The following is a 15,564-nucleotide window of genomic DNA, read 5'->3' on the forward strand; positions in this document are numbered from 1 at the left end:
ACTGTAACTAGAAGAGTTATGTCCCTACCATCTCATTTTGGAATTCTGGGTCCCACTGCACCCAAACCCAAGTCATTTTTGCATACAGTGTTTAGATACTGTAGTATTTTTTAATATAATAGTATTATTTTAGACATTGAGTGAAATCTGGGATACACTGTACTTTGTAATCAATATATAATTATTAAGAACATAGGTTTTAAAATCAGACAGTCTTGGATTTAAATACTGATTTTTTCCATTTGTAGTCATTTTTAATGTTTATAAGCCTCAGTTTCCTATAAAATTTCCTCTCACGGTTGTTATAAAGTTAAAATGAAGTAATGTATTTAAAAGTGTTTAGCATGTGTGCATATACATAGACCTACAGCTGCTAGTTGTCCTCAGATTAGTGGGAAAGAATCATGAACTATCCTCAAATAACCCCCACTAGAAATTACATAGGAGCTTGCTATTTGAAGTTTGTGCATGCTTCTGAGAAAGATCTGGGTTGCAATTAAATCCTGTAGTCACGTTGAAGGATAATGCCCATCTCTTTTGTAGTCTCTCCTGTGCTTTCACTTGAAGACCCTCCTGATGAATTTAATGTACATTTTTGTAGCCTAAATTTTAAGTCAGGTCATTGCAAATGTACCCTGAAAGTTTTAGGAAACTTCTTCAGTTATATTCAGTAATATGGTGATAGATTTGATATTACTTGTCTAGTCTAATACTTTTCAAGTGCCAAAAAAGAAACAAATTTAGTACATAGGTCAGGGGCTTTGTAAAAGCATAGGAAATATCACATGTAGCTGTTTGTGCTGTGAAGTGTATAAAATTAATTTTTTTTTGCAGACTGAAACTTTCTCTTTACTGGTATAGTTCAAATTATTATATAGTATGTCCGTGACCTTTACAGCAGAGGGGCATTTGACAAACCTTTGCTTTTATTTGAGCTTAGCAGAGAAATAGATCTTAATTCAGGTCTAAAGTAATACTTTGTTTCATAATTGTTCCTTTTGTTTTACTAGATATACTAATAATAAAATTGAATGAGGAAGTAGTTACTATGAATTAATATGGAATAATGTACTACCTAACACAGTTACATGAAGTCCTGCATGTTGTGCATACAGAAAAATGTGTTAGAGCTGGAAAACATCTAGAAAATGGCAACTGAAATCATCAGGAAACTAGACTGGTTTAAAAGACTTATATACTTCAGTGTGGAATGATTTTTAGGGATATAACTAGAAAAATCTTATAGTTGGAAGGGGAATTAGGCTTGATGTAGTTCAATCTGTAACTTAATGCAGGAATCTATCTAATGGTAATCCTGACAAATGGCTGAGCTTCTTCTGTTTGAATATTGGATAGTACATGCTACTGGCTTTAAATCCAGGCCTTACCGCTTCATAGCTGAACGACTGTGGGCAAATTTTTAACCTCTCTGTGTCCCATTTTCCAGGCTTGGTAGTTATTGCCAGTAGCTTTGTCCCTTGAAATAGGCAAAGACTACAGGAGACCTGACCTTTAGCCCCCTCCTATCTACTAATGAGAGATTAATTGAGAATCAAGTGTTAGTGTTACACAGCCTGTGAAAAAGGTATGTTCAGTATATTATTTCACTCCTATGTGGACTTTAAGAAACAAGTAAGCAAAGGTAAAAAAAAAAAACCCCAGAGAGGCAAACCAAAAAATAGACTCTTAGTTATAGAGAATGAACTGGTGGCTACCATAGGGGAGGTAGGTGATGGAGATTAAGGAGTGCACTTGTTGGGGATCCCTGGGTGGCGCAGCGGTTTGGCGCCTGCCTTTGGCCCAGGGCGTGATCCTGGAGACCCGGGATCAAATCCCGCGTCGGGCTCCCGGTGCATGGAGCCTGCTTCTCCCTCTGCCTGTGTCTCTGCCTCTCTCTCTCTCTCTCTCTCTCTGTGTGTGTGTGTGTGTGACTATCATAAATAAATAAAAATTAAAAAAATCTTAAAAAAAATTTAAAAAAAAAGGAGTGCACTTGTCATCATGCGCGTTAGGTGATATATGGAAGTGTTGAATCACCATATTGTACACCTGAAACTAATATTACCCCTGTATGTTAACTAACTGGAACTTAAAAACTTTAAAAAATTGGCAAAAGATTTGAACAGACACTTAAGAGATGGGTGTCTGATAAACACATGAAAAGATGTTCAACAGCATGAATCATCAGGGAAATACAAATTAGGAGCTATCACACACCTAGTGAAATGGCTAAAATTAAAAAAAAAATGGTGACAAACCAAGTGCTGGGAAAAACGAACTAGAACTCATATATACCACTGGTGAGAATACAAATGGTACACAATGCTGGGAAACAGTTTGGTAGTTTAAATATAAACTTACCAAAAAAATAAAATAAAATAAATAAATATAAACTTACCATACAACCCAGCAATCCAATACCTAGAAATCTACTCAAAAGAAATGAAGACACATTGGCCTCACGTACCCACCCTCACTACAGACACAAATAGCAGACTTACTCATAATCTCCAAAAGCTGGAAACTGTCTATCAGCTGGTGAATGGATAAACACATTGTGTGATACACATACAATGGAACATTACTCAGCAATAAAATAGAATAAACTGTTGATAAATGCAAAAAGAAAAAATCCACAAAAGTGGGCGAATCTCAAAAGCATTAAGCATAAGAAGCCAGAGTTGAAAGGTTATGTACCACATGGTTTCATTTATAGAATGTTCAGAAAAATACTATAGTAACAGGAAACAGGTCAATAATTGGCAGGAATTGGGGATGGGGGAAGGGGACTGCAAAAGGGTATGATGGAATTTTTACATGATGATGGAAATGAGTTACGTTTGATTTTAGTGATAATTCCATGACCATATTTGCAAAAATTCATGGTACCATATAAGATGGATATATTTTAAACTTCAATAAAATGACTTAAAAAAAGGTACACATAGGGTACAGTGTTAAGTAGGAAAGTTTCTTGAGTAGGGGTTAGTTTTCAGTATAGGCTGGAGTAGTGAAAAAGAGGATTCCTAGAGCAGGTGACCGTTCGTTGCAAGAGTTTCTGTCAATTATTCCTAGTTCTTCTTGAACAATATAAATCAGTTTCATTCTTCTGTATGACAACTCTTCACCTTATCAAATATAAAATTCTAAAAAGCATAGATAGTGTAAGTATGGATTTTTTTTCCCATAAAGTTCCATAGCTTTGAAGAATATTTTGTGTAATTTGGCTGTGATTTAGAAAAAGCATAGTGGAACATGAATGGTAAATTTGTAGAATTCATTTACCCAAGAAATTGTGTGGGCTATAAATTTATTTCTGTTAGTTCATGGATGGTAGTTCAGCAAAATTGCAAATCTGAAGTTCAAAACTTTTGAGTTTTAAAGTATACTAAATACTGGGGATCCCTGGGTGGCTCAGCGGTTTAGCACCTGCCTTTGGCTCAGGGCGCAATCCTGGAGTCCCGGGATCAAGTCTTGCGTCGGGCTCCCTGCATGGAGCCTGTTTCTCCCTCTGCCTGTGTCTCTGCCTCTCTCTCTCTCTCTCTCTCTCTCTCTCTCTCTCTATCTATCTATCTATCTCTCATGAATAAATAAATAAAATCTTTAAAAAAATAATAAAGTATACTAAATACTGAATTCAATTCAGCTGTGAATGGCAGCGATCTTCAAAAAAAAAAAAGAGTGACTTAAACAAGATAGTACTTTATTTTCTTCTAACAGTCTGAGTAGATGCTAGAATGTTGTTATAACCAGTGGCATCAAAAACATGGGCTTCTCTCTTCTGTTGCTCCCACCTGCCTAACCCTGTCCTCAAGGTTCAAGATGATGGCTTTGGAATTCCAGGCTTTAGGATGGAGGAAGGGTGAAGAAGCAGCTTGTAAGGGACCTTTCTCCTTACATGTTTTTGGCCAGAATATAGTAATAGGCACATCTAGTTAAAAGAGATGTTAAGATGCAGCCTCTGCTCTGGGTAGCTGTGAACTCAGGTGTAATTTGGGAGTCTGTATGTCTGGGAAGGAAGGGTGGAATAAACACTGGGAGTGCCAGCAAGCAGTATGACAGAACTACTTTGTTCACTTGTTAAGTGTTTAGCACAGTGCTTACCATAGTAGGCGTTCGTTAAATAGCTGTTTCGTGGATAAACATTCCTTATTACTTGTATTCATCTGGATATTTACTCTGTATACATGATAAATCATGGTGGATTTGTCTATACCTGATAACTCTTTTTAAAATTTTATTTATTTGACAGCATAAGCTGGGGGGAGGAGCAGAGGCAGAGGGAGAAGCAGAAGCAGACTCCCGACTGAGCAGGGAGCCTGATGCAGGGCTCCATCCTAGGACTCTGGGATCATAACCTGAGCTGAAGACAGATGCTTAACTGACTGAGCCACCCAGTTGCCCCATCCCTGCTATTTTTTTTAATGTTCTTTCTTATCTGTGTTCTTCCTTTACAAAGTATCTCTAATAGTCTGCAGACGGATTTAATACCATACAGAATTTATTTTAGCTCCTTTATTGCTGATGTTTTTCCCCTTGCTAAAATTGGAGTCCTGTTAAACCTCTCTTTTCATGTGTATTTGATCAACATAGTCCTGGCATGTGGAAAGTACTCAGTAAATGTTTTTAGATTGAGTAAATGAATGGAAGTAAAACTGATGAATCCAAGCCTCCCCCCTCCCCAATTACTTCCCTAGAAGAGTTTATGGTTATAATACAGAAGAAATTCTTGGTCTTAAATCTGTTTTTCTTACAAGATTCTTAGAAATATTCCTTTGGCTTTCAGGTAGAATATGATTATGAGATAATTTGGATTAAATTAATTATTACTAAGTACTAATTCACTTAAGTTATTAGGCAATATGGACTAATATAGTTCAGCAAAAGAAGAGGCATTCACAATGTATTTGACACTTTTTTTTTTAAGATTTTATTTTTACACAATCTCCACCCCCAGCATGGTACTCGAAGTCACAACCTCGAGTTCAAGAGTTGCATGTTCCATTGACTGAGCTAGGTGGGCTCCCCTCAATACATTTGACTCTTGATCTCAGATGTCTAATTAGTTTATCAGCATCCCTGTTTCAAGGAATAATGTCATTTCTTTTCCAGTGCTTCATGGGGAAAAGTTTCTTCAGATATAAAAATAAATGAGTCAGTTATTTCCTCAAATATCATAAAGTAATGCTTTTTAAAAAATTACTTTTATTTATTTTTAAGAGTTTTATTTATTTGAGAGAGTGAGTGAGAGAGAGAGCATGCAAGCAGAGGGAGAGGAAGAAGCAGACTCCCTTGCTAAGCAGGGAACCTGACATGGGTCTGGATCCCAGGACCCTAAGATCATGACCTGAGTTGAAGGCAGGTCCTTAACCAACGGAGCCATCCAGGTACCCCCCAAATTACTTTCATTTAGAAGTTTTTTTTTTTCAGTTTTATTGAAGTATGATTGACAAAATTGTAAGATATTTAAAACGTACATCATGTGGGCAGCCCGGGTGGCTCAGTGGTTTAGTGCCACCTTCAGTCCAGGGGGTGATCCTGGAGACCCAGGATTGAGTCCCGTGTTGGGCTCCCTGCATGGAGCCTGCTTCTCCCTCTGCCTGTGTCTCTGCCTCTCTCTCTGTGACGCTCATGAGTAAATAAATAAAATCTTTAAAAAAATAAAATGTATATCATGATGATTTGATGTATATACGTTGCAAAAGGATTTCTCCCATCTAGTTAACACACCTATCATCTCACATTTTATGTTTATAAATATATATATAAAAATAATATACATAAATATATATATATCTTATACATGTATGAACATTTAAATTATGTATGAACATTTAAATTTTCCTCTTAGCAAATTTCAGTTATATAATAGTGTTTCCAACGATAGTCACCAAGTTTTATATTAGATCCTCAGATCTTATTCATCTTATAGATGAAAGTTTGTACAGTTTTACCAAACTCCCCTTTTCTACAAGTTTGACCTTAAGGTTCCACATATAAACAATATCATGCAGTGTTTGTCTTTATCTGGCTTATTTCGTAAGTGAGAGGCATAACGCCTTAAAGTCTTTTTTTTTTTTTTAAAGATTTTATTTATTCATAGACACAGAGAGAGAGGCAGAGACACAGGCAGAGGGAGAAGCAGGCTCCACGCTGGGAACCCGATGTGGGACTCGATCCCGGCTCTCCAGGATCACACCCCAGGCTGCAGGCGGCGCCAAACCGCTGCGCCACTGGGGCTGCCCCGCCTTAAAGTCTTTACACATTGTTGCAAACGGGACTTACTTTCTCATGGTTGAATAATGTGTGTATGTGTGTGTATGTATGTATCACATCTTTATTCATTTGTTGACAGACACCTAGGTAGGTAGTTCCGGTGTCTTGGCTGTTGTGAATAATGCTGCAGTGAACATGAAAGTGCTGATATTTCTCTGATACCCTGTTTTCATTTTTTTTTCTTTTGGGTATATACTCAGAAATGGGATTGCTGGATCATATGATAGTTTTCTATTAGTTTTTTAATTTTCTATTAGTTTTTTAAGCAACCTCCATGCTGTTTTTGTAATAGTGATTGTACCAATTTATATTCCCACCAACAGTGTGTATTTCCTCTTTTCTCACATTCTTGGCAACACTTATCTCTCTCTTTTTTTTTTTTTGTGGCAGCTATTTTAAAATGCAGGTGTGAAGTGATATACATAATACTTTTGATTCGCATTTCCTTGATGATTGATGTCGAGTACCTTTTCATGTATTTGTTGGCCATTTTTATGTCTTATTTGGAAGAAGTTTATTCAGTTCCTCTATTTTTTCTTTTAAATATTTTATTTATTCAGGAGAGACACAGAGAAAGAGGCAGAGATAGAGGGAGAAGCAGGCTCCTTGCAAGGAGCCTGATGGGAGCTTGATCTCAGGATGCCATGATCACTAGCTGAGCCGAAGGCAGATGCTCAACCACTGAGCAATCCAGGTGCCCCTGTTCCTCTATTTTTTAATCAGTTTTTTTTTTTCTATTTAGTTTCGAGAGTTCCTTATATATTTTGGATATTAACCCCTTATCAGATATATGATTTGCAAGTATTTTCTTCCATTCTGTAGGTTGCTTTTTCATCTTGTTTCCTTTTCCGTGCAAAAAATTTAGTTTGATGTAGTCTCACTTGTTTATTTTTGCTTTTGTTGTCATTGCTTTTTTGGTCAAATCTAAAAAAATCTTTATCAAGACTTACGTCAAGGAACTTACCACCTATGTTTTCTTCTAGAAGTTTAATGGCTTCATAATCTGTTTTGAGTTGATGTGTGTGTAATGTGTAAGATAGGGTTCTAGTTTCATTCTTTTATATTTGGCTGTCCACTTTTCCCAGCACCATTTATTGAAGAGATTATCCTTTCTCCATTGTATATTCTTGACTCTTTTGTTGAAAATTAATTGACCCATATATGCATAGGTTTATTTCTGGGTTCTCAATCCTATTCCATTGACCTATGTGTCTTATTTTTATGCCAGTATTCAACTGTTTTGATTTTTAAAACTTGGAATATAGTTTGAGGTTGGGAACAGTGATTCTTCTAGCTTTGTTCTTTCTCAAGATTGTCTTGGGGAAAAAAAAAAAAAGATTGCCTTGGCATTTGGGGTCATTTGTGGTTCCATACAAACTTTAGGATTTTTTTTCTGATTCTATGAAAAATTCCATTAGAATTTTGATGGAGGTCACATTGAATCTGTAGGATGCTTTAAGTAGGAGAGAGATTTTAACATTAACAGTTCTTCTGTGAGTGTGATATATCTATTGTGTCTTTTATCAGTGTCTTATATTTTCAGTGTACAGATCTTTCACCTCCTTGGTTAAATTTATTCCTAAGTATTTTATTCTTTAGATGAAATTATAAGTGGCATTGTTTTCTTAATTTCTCTGATAGTTCATTGTTTGTGTATAGAAACACAACCGATTTTTGCATATTGATTTTGTATACTGTAGCTTTATTGAGTTTGTTGACAAAGTAATACTTTGTCATTAAATTTTTTTTTGAGTAATTTCACTTTCTATTTTCTTTTTTTTTTTTGGTTTAAGCATATGGAATTAAAAAACCAAGAATCCATCTGTTTGTTAGAGCCTTTGCTCTTATTTCTTTGATCTGGAAAGAGTGTATATGTTCTTAGTAGTCAGTAGTTTCAATTATCAAATAGGGAAGGAGGAAGTGAACTTTTTTTTTTTTTTTTTTTTTTTGTATTGACAAGGGGATGCAGCATTGGTTACTTTTATTGAGGCTGGGATTTGAGGAGAGATCTATTTTTTAGGCCTTGCAGACAAGTGTATGGGTAATATGAAATTCCCAAAGGTGAGTACTAAACTATGCAGGCATCAAGAAACCATTAGATTATTTTAATGGAGTAGAAAGTCCCTGAAATTGACTCAGCCGTAAAAAAAGAATGAAATCTTGCCATTTGCAACAACATGGATGAATCTAGAGCATATAATGCTAAGTGAAGTCAGTCAGAGAAAGACAAATACCATATGATTTCACTCATATGTGGAATTTAAGAGACAAACAAAAGAGACAACAACAAAAACAGACTGTTAAATACAGAGAACAAACTGGTGATTACCAGAGGGGAGAGGGGGGTGTTGGGTGAAATAGGTGAGGAACATTAAGAGTGCACTTACCATGATGAGCACTGAGGAATGTGTAGAATTGCTGAATCACTGTATTGAATACCTGAAATTAATGTAACAGTAAATGTTAATTACACTGGAATTAAAAAAAAATAAAAAAAGAAAATCCCTGAAATTGATAATATTTTTTTGGAGTTCTGGAGACATATTTTGGAATCTTAGGATAGATTGCTTGACCTTGATATAATGGCTCCCAATTTGTTTGTTTTATTATGTAAGCAAAGTAAATTTCAAGCTTCACTGAAGTCTTTGAGATGATAATTTACCACTTGAGAAAGTTACAAAGGTAAAAATAATCTCTAATAACAAGAAACTCAGTTCTTCCTAGGTCAGCCCATTTCATGTGTGTATTGTTTGGACGGGGGAATTTTTATGTGTAGTTAAACTTGCTTCCTATGAACTGAAGTGAGGCAGCTTGAGATTACATGTTGTGCCACTTCGTATTGCATCACCTTGGATAAGTTACTTTTCTTTGCCTCAGGTTTCTCATCTCTACAATGGAGGATAATAATACTTCATAGAATTGTGGGGTTGAGTGAGCAGGGTAATTAGTACTTAGAATAATGCTTAGGATAGAATAAGCAATAAATGTCATTGTCATTTTCTATCATTGTTATTAACATATTTGTTTTAATGATTTGAAACTTGACTCCAAGAAATATTTAGGAGAAACTGTCACCTGATTCTTTGATTTTTAGCATATAGGCTGTGTGCCATCATGTGAAATAGAGGACATAGGTTTGGTGGAGGAAGGGGCGGAAAATGCTGAGTTTACTTCTGAACAAGCCGAATTTGAGGTATTTATGGAATAATACTAGTATTGAGATAACATGAATTTGAAGAAGAGGGCAGAGTCTTTGGCACATCGGATGTATAAGAGATGGGTTAGATAATTTAAGGATCTACTTTGGCTATAGATTTGGGGACACTATAAGTTTGTCCCCTACTTTGGGGACACTACATTTTAAAGAACAGGTGGAAGCCCTAAAGGAGACCATGTGAGAGTTAGTAGAAGAACCAGGAGAGAGAAGTGCCACCAAAAAGGGAGAGTAATTAATGTTGTCAGTTGCAACAGAGATTACAGCAATCTGAGAACTGGAAAGTATACATGGCTTGATAATTAACAGTTCTTTTGTGACCATTTGGTTTCAGTAGAGGAGTTAAGGCAGAAGCCAGATTGCAGTGATACTAGAAGAGTGAAAAGGGAGGAGGAACAGACAATAAATGTACATTACTGTTTGGAGAAATGTTGATGAAACAAATGTTCAAAACTAAAGGAAGATGCAGGGTAAATGAAAGATTTGGTACAGGATACTGATGGGCTAAGGAAAAGGAGCTATTAGAAAATAGAAAGGTTGAGTATAAGGAAAGTGTAGAAGAGATGAGATCAAGGCCACAAGTTGATGACACTGGCCTCGAACAGGAGGAGGGTGAAAACATCTAAAACTGGAGCAAAGAGAGATCTGGATATAATCAAGCCTTGAAGATAGAGGAAATCACTCATAAGGACTTCATTTCCCCCCAAAGAAATGGAAGGGGAATTTGCTGAAAGGCGTCAAGGGTTGACTAGGTATTGTGAGGAGAATGGTCAATATTTAGAATAGTAATTGAGGGAAATAGGAGGGGAGGCTGACAAATTTGATTTCTAGTGGAGGGATTTTTCATTTGAGCAGTATCTGGATAATACTTGTAGTGTGGTTACTATGAATGTGTTATATGAAAGAGAAAGGCCTATTATTTCATTTAATGCAAGATATATTTATTTGGCATGTATTATGTCCATAATACTGTGCTATGTGCTTGTGGGAGATTCAGATGAATACTGACTGCCTTACTTGAGGTGAGGGTGGATATGAGCTCAGAGCTCATGTTGTATGATTTATTAAGACCACAAATATTTATAAAAGCCTAAAATGATAAATGATACTTGAGCTTTGTAAACATACTTATGAGGGTTTGAAAAAAGTAGAGATTCCATTAAATAAGGGGAAATAGTAAGGCTTTATGGAAAAGGCAAAAACCCCATAAAATAAGGGCTACATGTGTATTTTCTGATGAAAATAGTAATGAAACCAGTTATAAGTTTTTAACTTATTACAGCAGTCATTCATTCTTCTAAAATACAATGACTGACATTAACCAGAAATGAAGAAATGAAGAGATTAACAAAACATAGTGAATTCTGTCCTATCCAAAAGATGTTCCAAACTTGGTTATTTTTATTTTTATTTTTATTTTTTTTGCAGTAATACAGAATTCTGTAATCCTTTCCACAAATACTCAGTGAACTTCTCCTATTGGGTACTGATGATTTAGAGAAGACTAAGAAGCATTTTCTTTCCTGTAGGAGTGCATACTCTAGTAGAAGAAACAGAAGTATAAAGAACTTAAGTTCTTTGGGCAGCCCCAGTGGCGCAGAGGTTTAGCGCCGCCTGCAGCCCAGTGCCTGATCCTGGAGACCTGGGATGGAGTCCTACGTCAGGCTCCTGCATGGAGCCTGCTTCTCCCTCCTCCTGTGTCTCTGCTTCTCTCTCTCTCTCTGTCTATCATAAATAAATAAATAAATCTTAAAAAAAAAAAAGAACTTTGCAATAAGTTATATAAAAGTGGTATATGTGAGTGAAGAAATTTGGAGTTACAGTGGAAGGAAGAATGAATAAATGACTATGTTGCTATGACAGCAAGTTTTTTCTTTTTCTTTTCTTTAGTTGGAGAACATCAATTGACAGGCCATAAAGTGGCAGTTAAAATCTTAAATAGACAGAAGATTCGCAGTTTAGATGTTGTTGGAAAAATAAAACGAGAAATTCAAAATCTAAAACTCTTCCGTCATCCTCATATTATCAAACTGTAAGTATTTTTGTACGTGATAATGTAAAAAAGCAACTGTGTGATATATTTCCTATGAATTTACTAATTGTTTATTTTTAACTTTTTATAAAAGTATAAATTTTTTATATTTATTTTTAGCATTAATTCATTTAACCTCTATCAATCCTTTCTTGCATATTTAAGTCATTTTTCAAATTAGATACTATTTTCAAGTGATGAATGCAGCTTAAAAGTTGACTCTAGTATTTACTTTGAAAGGCATTTAGGACTTTGATATTCATTTTATAATTTTTTTCTAGTCTCTTCATTAACATTACAGTGATTTCTTTTTAGAAAGGTAGACTATAACTGTTAAAAGGTTATCCACCATTATACTTGCAAAACTGCAATAATTACTGTGATTAATAATTACTGTGATAGCAAAGCTCTTACGAAGCCAAGTGGATTTTTCTTTTTGATAGGACAAGTTACAAACTTAAAAGATAAATAAATATGAAGGGACTGATAGTTGATAATTATAATGAAAGATAAATTAAAATCGATTAGACCCATAGAAAATGTAGATACTGAGTATGTAATAGTATTCTTTTAAATTACTTAAAGTTGTAGTTTAATAAATTGTCTCTTTTTCATCTTAAAGTTGGATAGAATTTTGTAAAATAAATATTAATCTTGTTGAGTACTTGCTAATGGCTAGGTATGCTGAGCATTTTACATATATAATTTCACTTTCTCCTCTTGATAAGCCTATAGGGTAGGTAGTATTGTTTTCAGTTTATAAATAAGGAAATTGCATGTGTAAAGAGTATCAGCAGTGTGTCCAAGGTCAAAAAGCCAGTAACTTGCAGAGCTAGTAGTTCATATCTGACTCCAAATGCCATGCTGTTATTGCTTATCTCCAGTCTTTCTTAAAACAAAGTTATATAAATTCCTTTTAAGGAGAAAATAAATTTGTGGATAATTATTTTTAGTATATTGTTACTTAAGTATATAGAAACAAAGAATTAGATGTAATAAACTCCATTATGCTTAGAGCTTCGACCCAATTTTGAAACCAAAATAAATTCACAATTTGAATAAAAGACAATGAATGAAGTCAATGAAATTCAAAGTAGTATCTAGGGTATAATGTGATAAATATGTGATAAATAATGTAAATAATGTGATAAATAATGGTGGTTTCCAAAAACCAAATCATGGTTAGTTTAATAGTAGAAGGACATCCAATGCCATATTTATATTTTGATTCAAGTAATGTTGAAGAGAAAGCCTGTTCATATGTATATACTGTAAAAAAAATCATCATTAATGTCTTTGAGGCTTTTTTACTAGTTCATTATAATCAGACATTATATTTACCCTGAACTTTGTTAGTGAGCAGTCTTTGGATGTCAGTGTTAATGAGGAACAATTTGATAGCCTGCAGAGGTACATTATTTGCCTTGTGACAAGGCTAGTATAGTAGCTGTGGAAGGCTGAATAATGCCCCACCCCAAGATATCCTAATTCCCAGAATCTTTGAATATGTTACATTACATGGCAAAGGGGAATTAAAGTTATTAGATGGATTGGTTGCTAATCAGCTGACCTTAGAATAGGGAGATTTTCCTTGATATTCTGGGTGTGCTGATGGTAATCACAGTGGTTATTAAAAGTGAATGGGGTAGTCAGAGGACTCAGAGAGATTTGAGAGTGAAGCGAGATCAGAGTGATAAAATGTGAGAAGGACTCAAATGGCTGTTGCTGACTTTGATGATAGAGGATGAAGGCCATGAACCAAAAAATGTAGGCAGTCTTTAAAGTTGGAAAATATAATAATTTCCCTATAGAGCCTTGCTACCAACCTCGATTTTAGCCCAGTGAGATGTGTCAGACTTCTAAAAAACTACAAGATAATACATTTTTGTTGTTTTAAGATACCAAATTTGAAGTATGGCAGCAGTAGGAAACTAATATAGGAGCATTCTTTTTCTTTTTTTTTTTCCCCTCTCCCCCCCTTTTTTTTTTCCCCAGGAGCATTCTTGAAATCTTTAAATGAGTGGATTATCCAATTATTGCTGGACTTGGGAATGTGCCTTTAGTCTTTACTTGCACTAGCTACATTTATTGTTAGTGAACTGTTACAAATTGGTACGTTTGGTGCATCTTACCAACAGTATGAATATATGCCTAACTGTTCAAAGAAGGCGCTTTCTGGAGGTGCTTGGTGTGCGGTTGGGTGGCAGTGATGACTCAGCTCTCACACTGTTATGGTGAGAAGTGCATTCTAAAGTGAGCTTCAGTATCCTTTCATCTTCATGTGAAGTTCACTTGTTTATCAACATAAATGACAAATGAAGTCTCTGAAATCACACAGCAGCACGTGATTGATTACAACCTTATTGTTTAGGACCTATATTTTTGGTGATCCAGAATAGGTATAGAGTAAGCAGGTTTTTAAAGATTATCATAAGAATTAAAATACCACCTGCTAGCTTGGTGACTCACCTCTCCTAATCTTTGTTTCCTTAATGTTAAAATGGGGATGTGTTTGCACTGGTATAATGCCTGGTGGTTGATGAGCATTGGCCTAAAGTAGGAGATGGCAACCTACAAGCTGATTGTGGTCCACTTTTATGATTCTTAACTGCTTTTCCCCCTACTTGAAACAGGTCTTATCTGACTTCAACTCCATGTTAATAACGACTTTATTCTTGTTACCGAGTGGTTTCTAAGTTAAATCTCTTTCCTCTTGCTTACTGAGCAGCCACTTCCTATTTGAGGAGGGAGAAAGCTGGGAGGCCAGATTAGAGTATCACATGCCAGAATGAGAGTGAAGGGAGAGATCTCTTTATTTGCCTCATTCCTTGACCTCTTCCTTTTAGAATACCAATCCTGAAAGACCCCAGAGAAATTTTGCCCATTTAGTGTATGAGTCCTAGTTCCTGTTCTGTTCCCACAAACACAAATCAGATTTTGTTAGTAAACAGTTGGAACTGTCATGAGGATTTAAAAACTTATTTTTGATGTCGTATCTACTAGTGTTTTCTTGCCTTTGTTTTTATAATTATTTATAATTTTAAATTTTGGTTTGGCTAATTATCTCATTCTGGCTTAGAATTATTTAAGTATTTGCTATTTTGTTTTGTGAGAGAAATGTAGAATGTTCTCAGGGTTAATTGGAAAGTAATTAGCAGAGGTGAATTTAATTTTTAAAGCTTCTGGCTTCCAGCCTTGAGCTTAATCCATTCAGCCAGATTGCCTCTTTAATTGCGGACTGAATTAAAAAAAGGAAAAGCACTCGTGTATCTTTGCTATAGAACAAGCTTATTGACATAGCCTCTAAGAGTGTTAGTGATTTAAACAGGGAGAGAGACCTGATCCTTTTGGTGGTTTTGTTTGTTTTATACAGTCTTGGATTAACTGCCAAGAATAGTGCCCTTGTTACAGAATGGGCCTCTAGTTTCTCTAGCAAGAAAGCTTGAAAACCAAAAATCAAGAATGTAGGGTATTTATTGCATGATTTCTCTGTTAACTCAAATTGTAAAATCCCACTGGGAGAAAATTGAATGGAGTAAACAGGATTCAAAGGAAACTCCAAACTTTCCCATGTACTAGAATTTGTTGATTTTATTTTCGTCTTTGTTTTTTCTTACCCCCTATAGTTCTTAGGGAACTTCACTTTAACAAATCAAAAGATCAGTACTTTCTAATTTGATAGAGCTGGTTTTCCCTGTTTACTTTTTAAAGTTTTTATCTTATTCAACCTATGGACAGCTCTTTAACATGCTCACCATTACCACCTTGAAATGTTGTAGTCTCTGGGTTTCTGTAACATCACAGTCTTCTAATTTTCCTTTTTCATTTTTTCCTCTAAAGCCTTTCTTTTATGGGCCTCTCTTATTTTCACGGCGTTAAATATTGATGCATTTCAGCATTGTGAGCTAGTGTAATGTTAGTGAACCAACTTTGGGTGACCCCATCTATTACGTGGTTGTCATTTGTCATCTTTGTGCTAAATATTTCCAAAACTATATTTCTGGGCCACTTATTTCTCCTGAATCCTAAATGCATTTATTGA

General features: G+C 35.3%; 1 protein-coding gene across 3 annotated transcripts in view; it reads left to right on the top strand.

The window, feature by feature from the left end:
- Nucleotides 1-15,564, top strand: part of PRKAA2 (protein kinase AMP-activated catalytic subunit alpha 2) — a 74,940-nt gene that overhangs the window by 19,302 nt on the left and 40,074 nt on the right. For all 3 annotated transcript variants that reach the window (XM_055305849.1, XM_055305848.1, XM_055305847.1), the window contains exon 2: nt 11,381-11,522. Coding sequence is in view for 2 of the 3 variants with exons in the window: in XM_055305848.1 (XP_055161823.1) it covers nt 11,381-11,522 (142 nt within the window). In the remaining variant the exon portion in view is untranslated. The remainder of the gene's footprint in view (nt 1-11,380; nt 11,523-15,564) is intronic.

The sequence above is a fragment of the Nyctereutes procyonoides genome, unplaced genomic scaffold (assembly GCF_905146905.1).
Source record: "Nyctereutes procyonoides isolate TBG_1078 unplaced genomic scaffold, NYPRO_anot_genome, whole genome shotgun sequence".
NCBI classification, from domain to species: domain Eukaryota; kingdom Metazoa; phylum Chordata; class Mammalia; order Carnivora; family Canidae; genus Nyctereutes; species Nyctereutes procyonoides.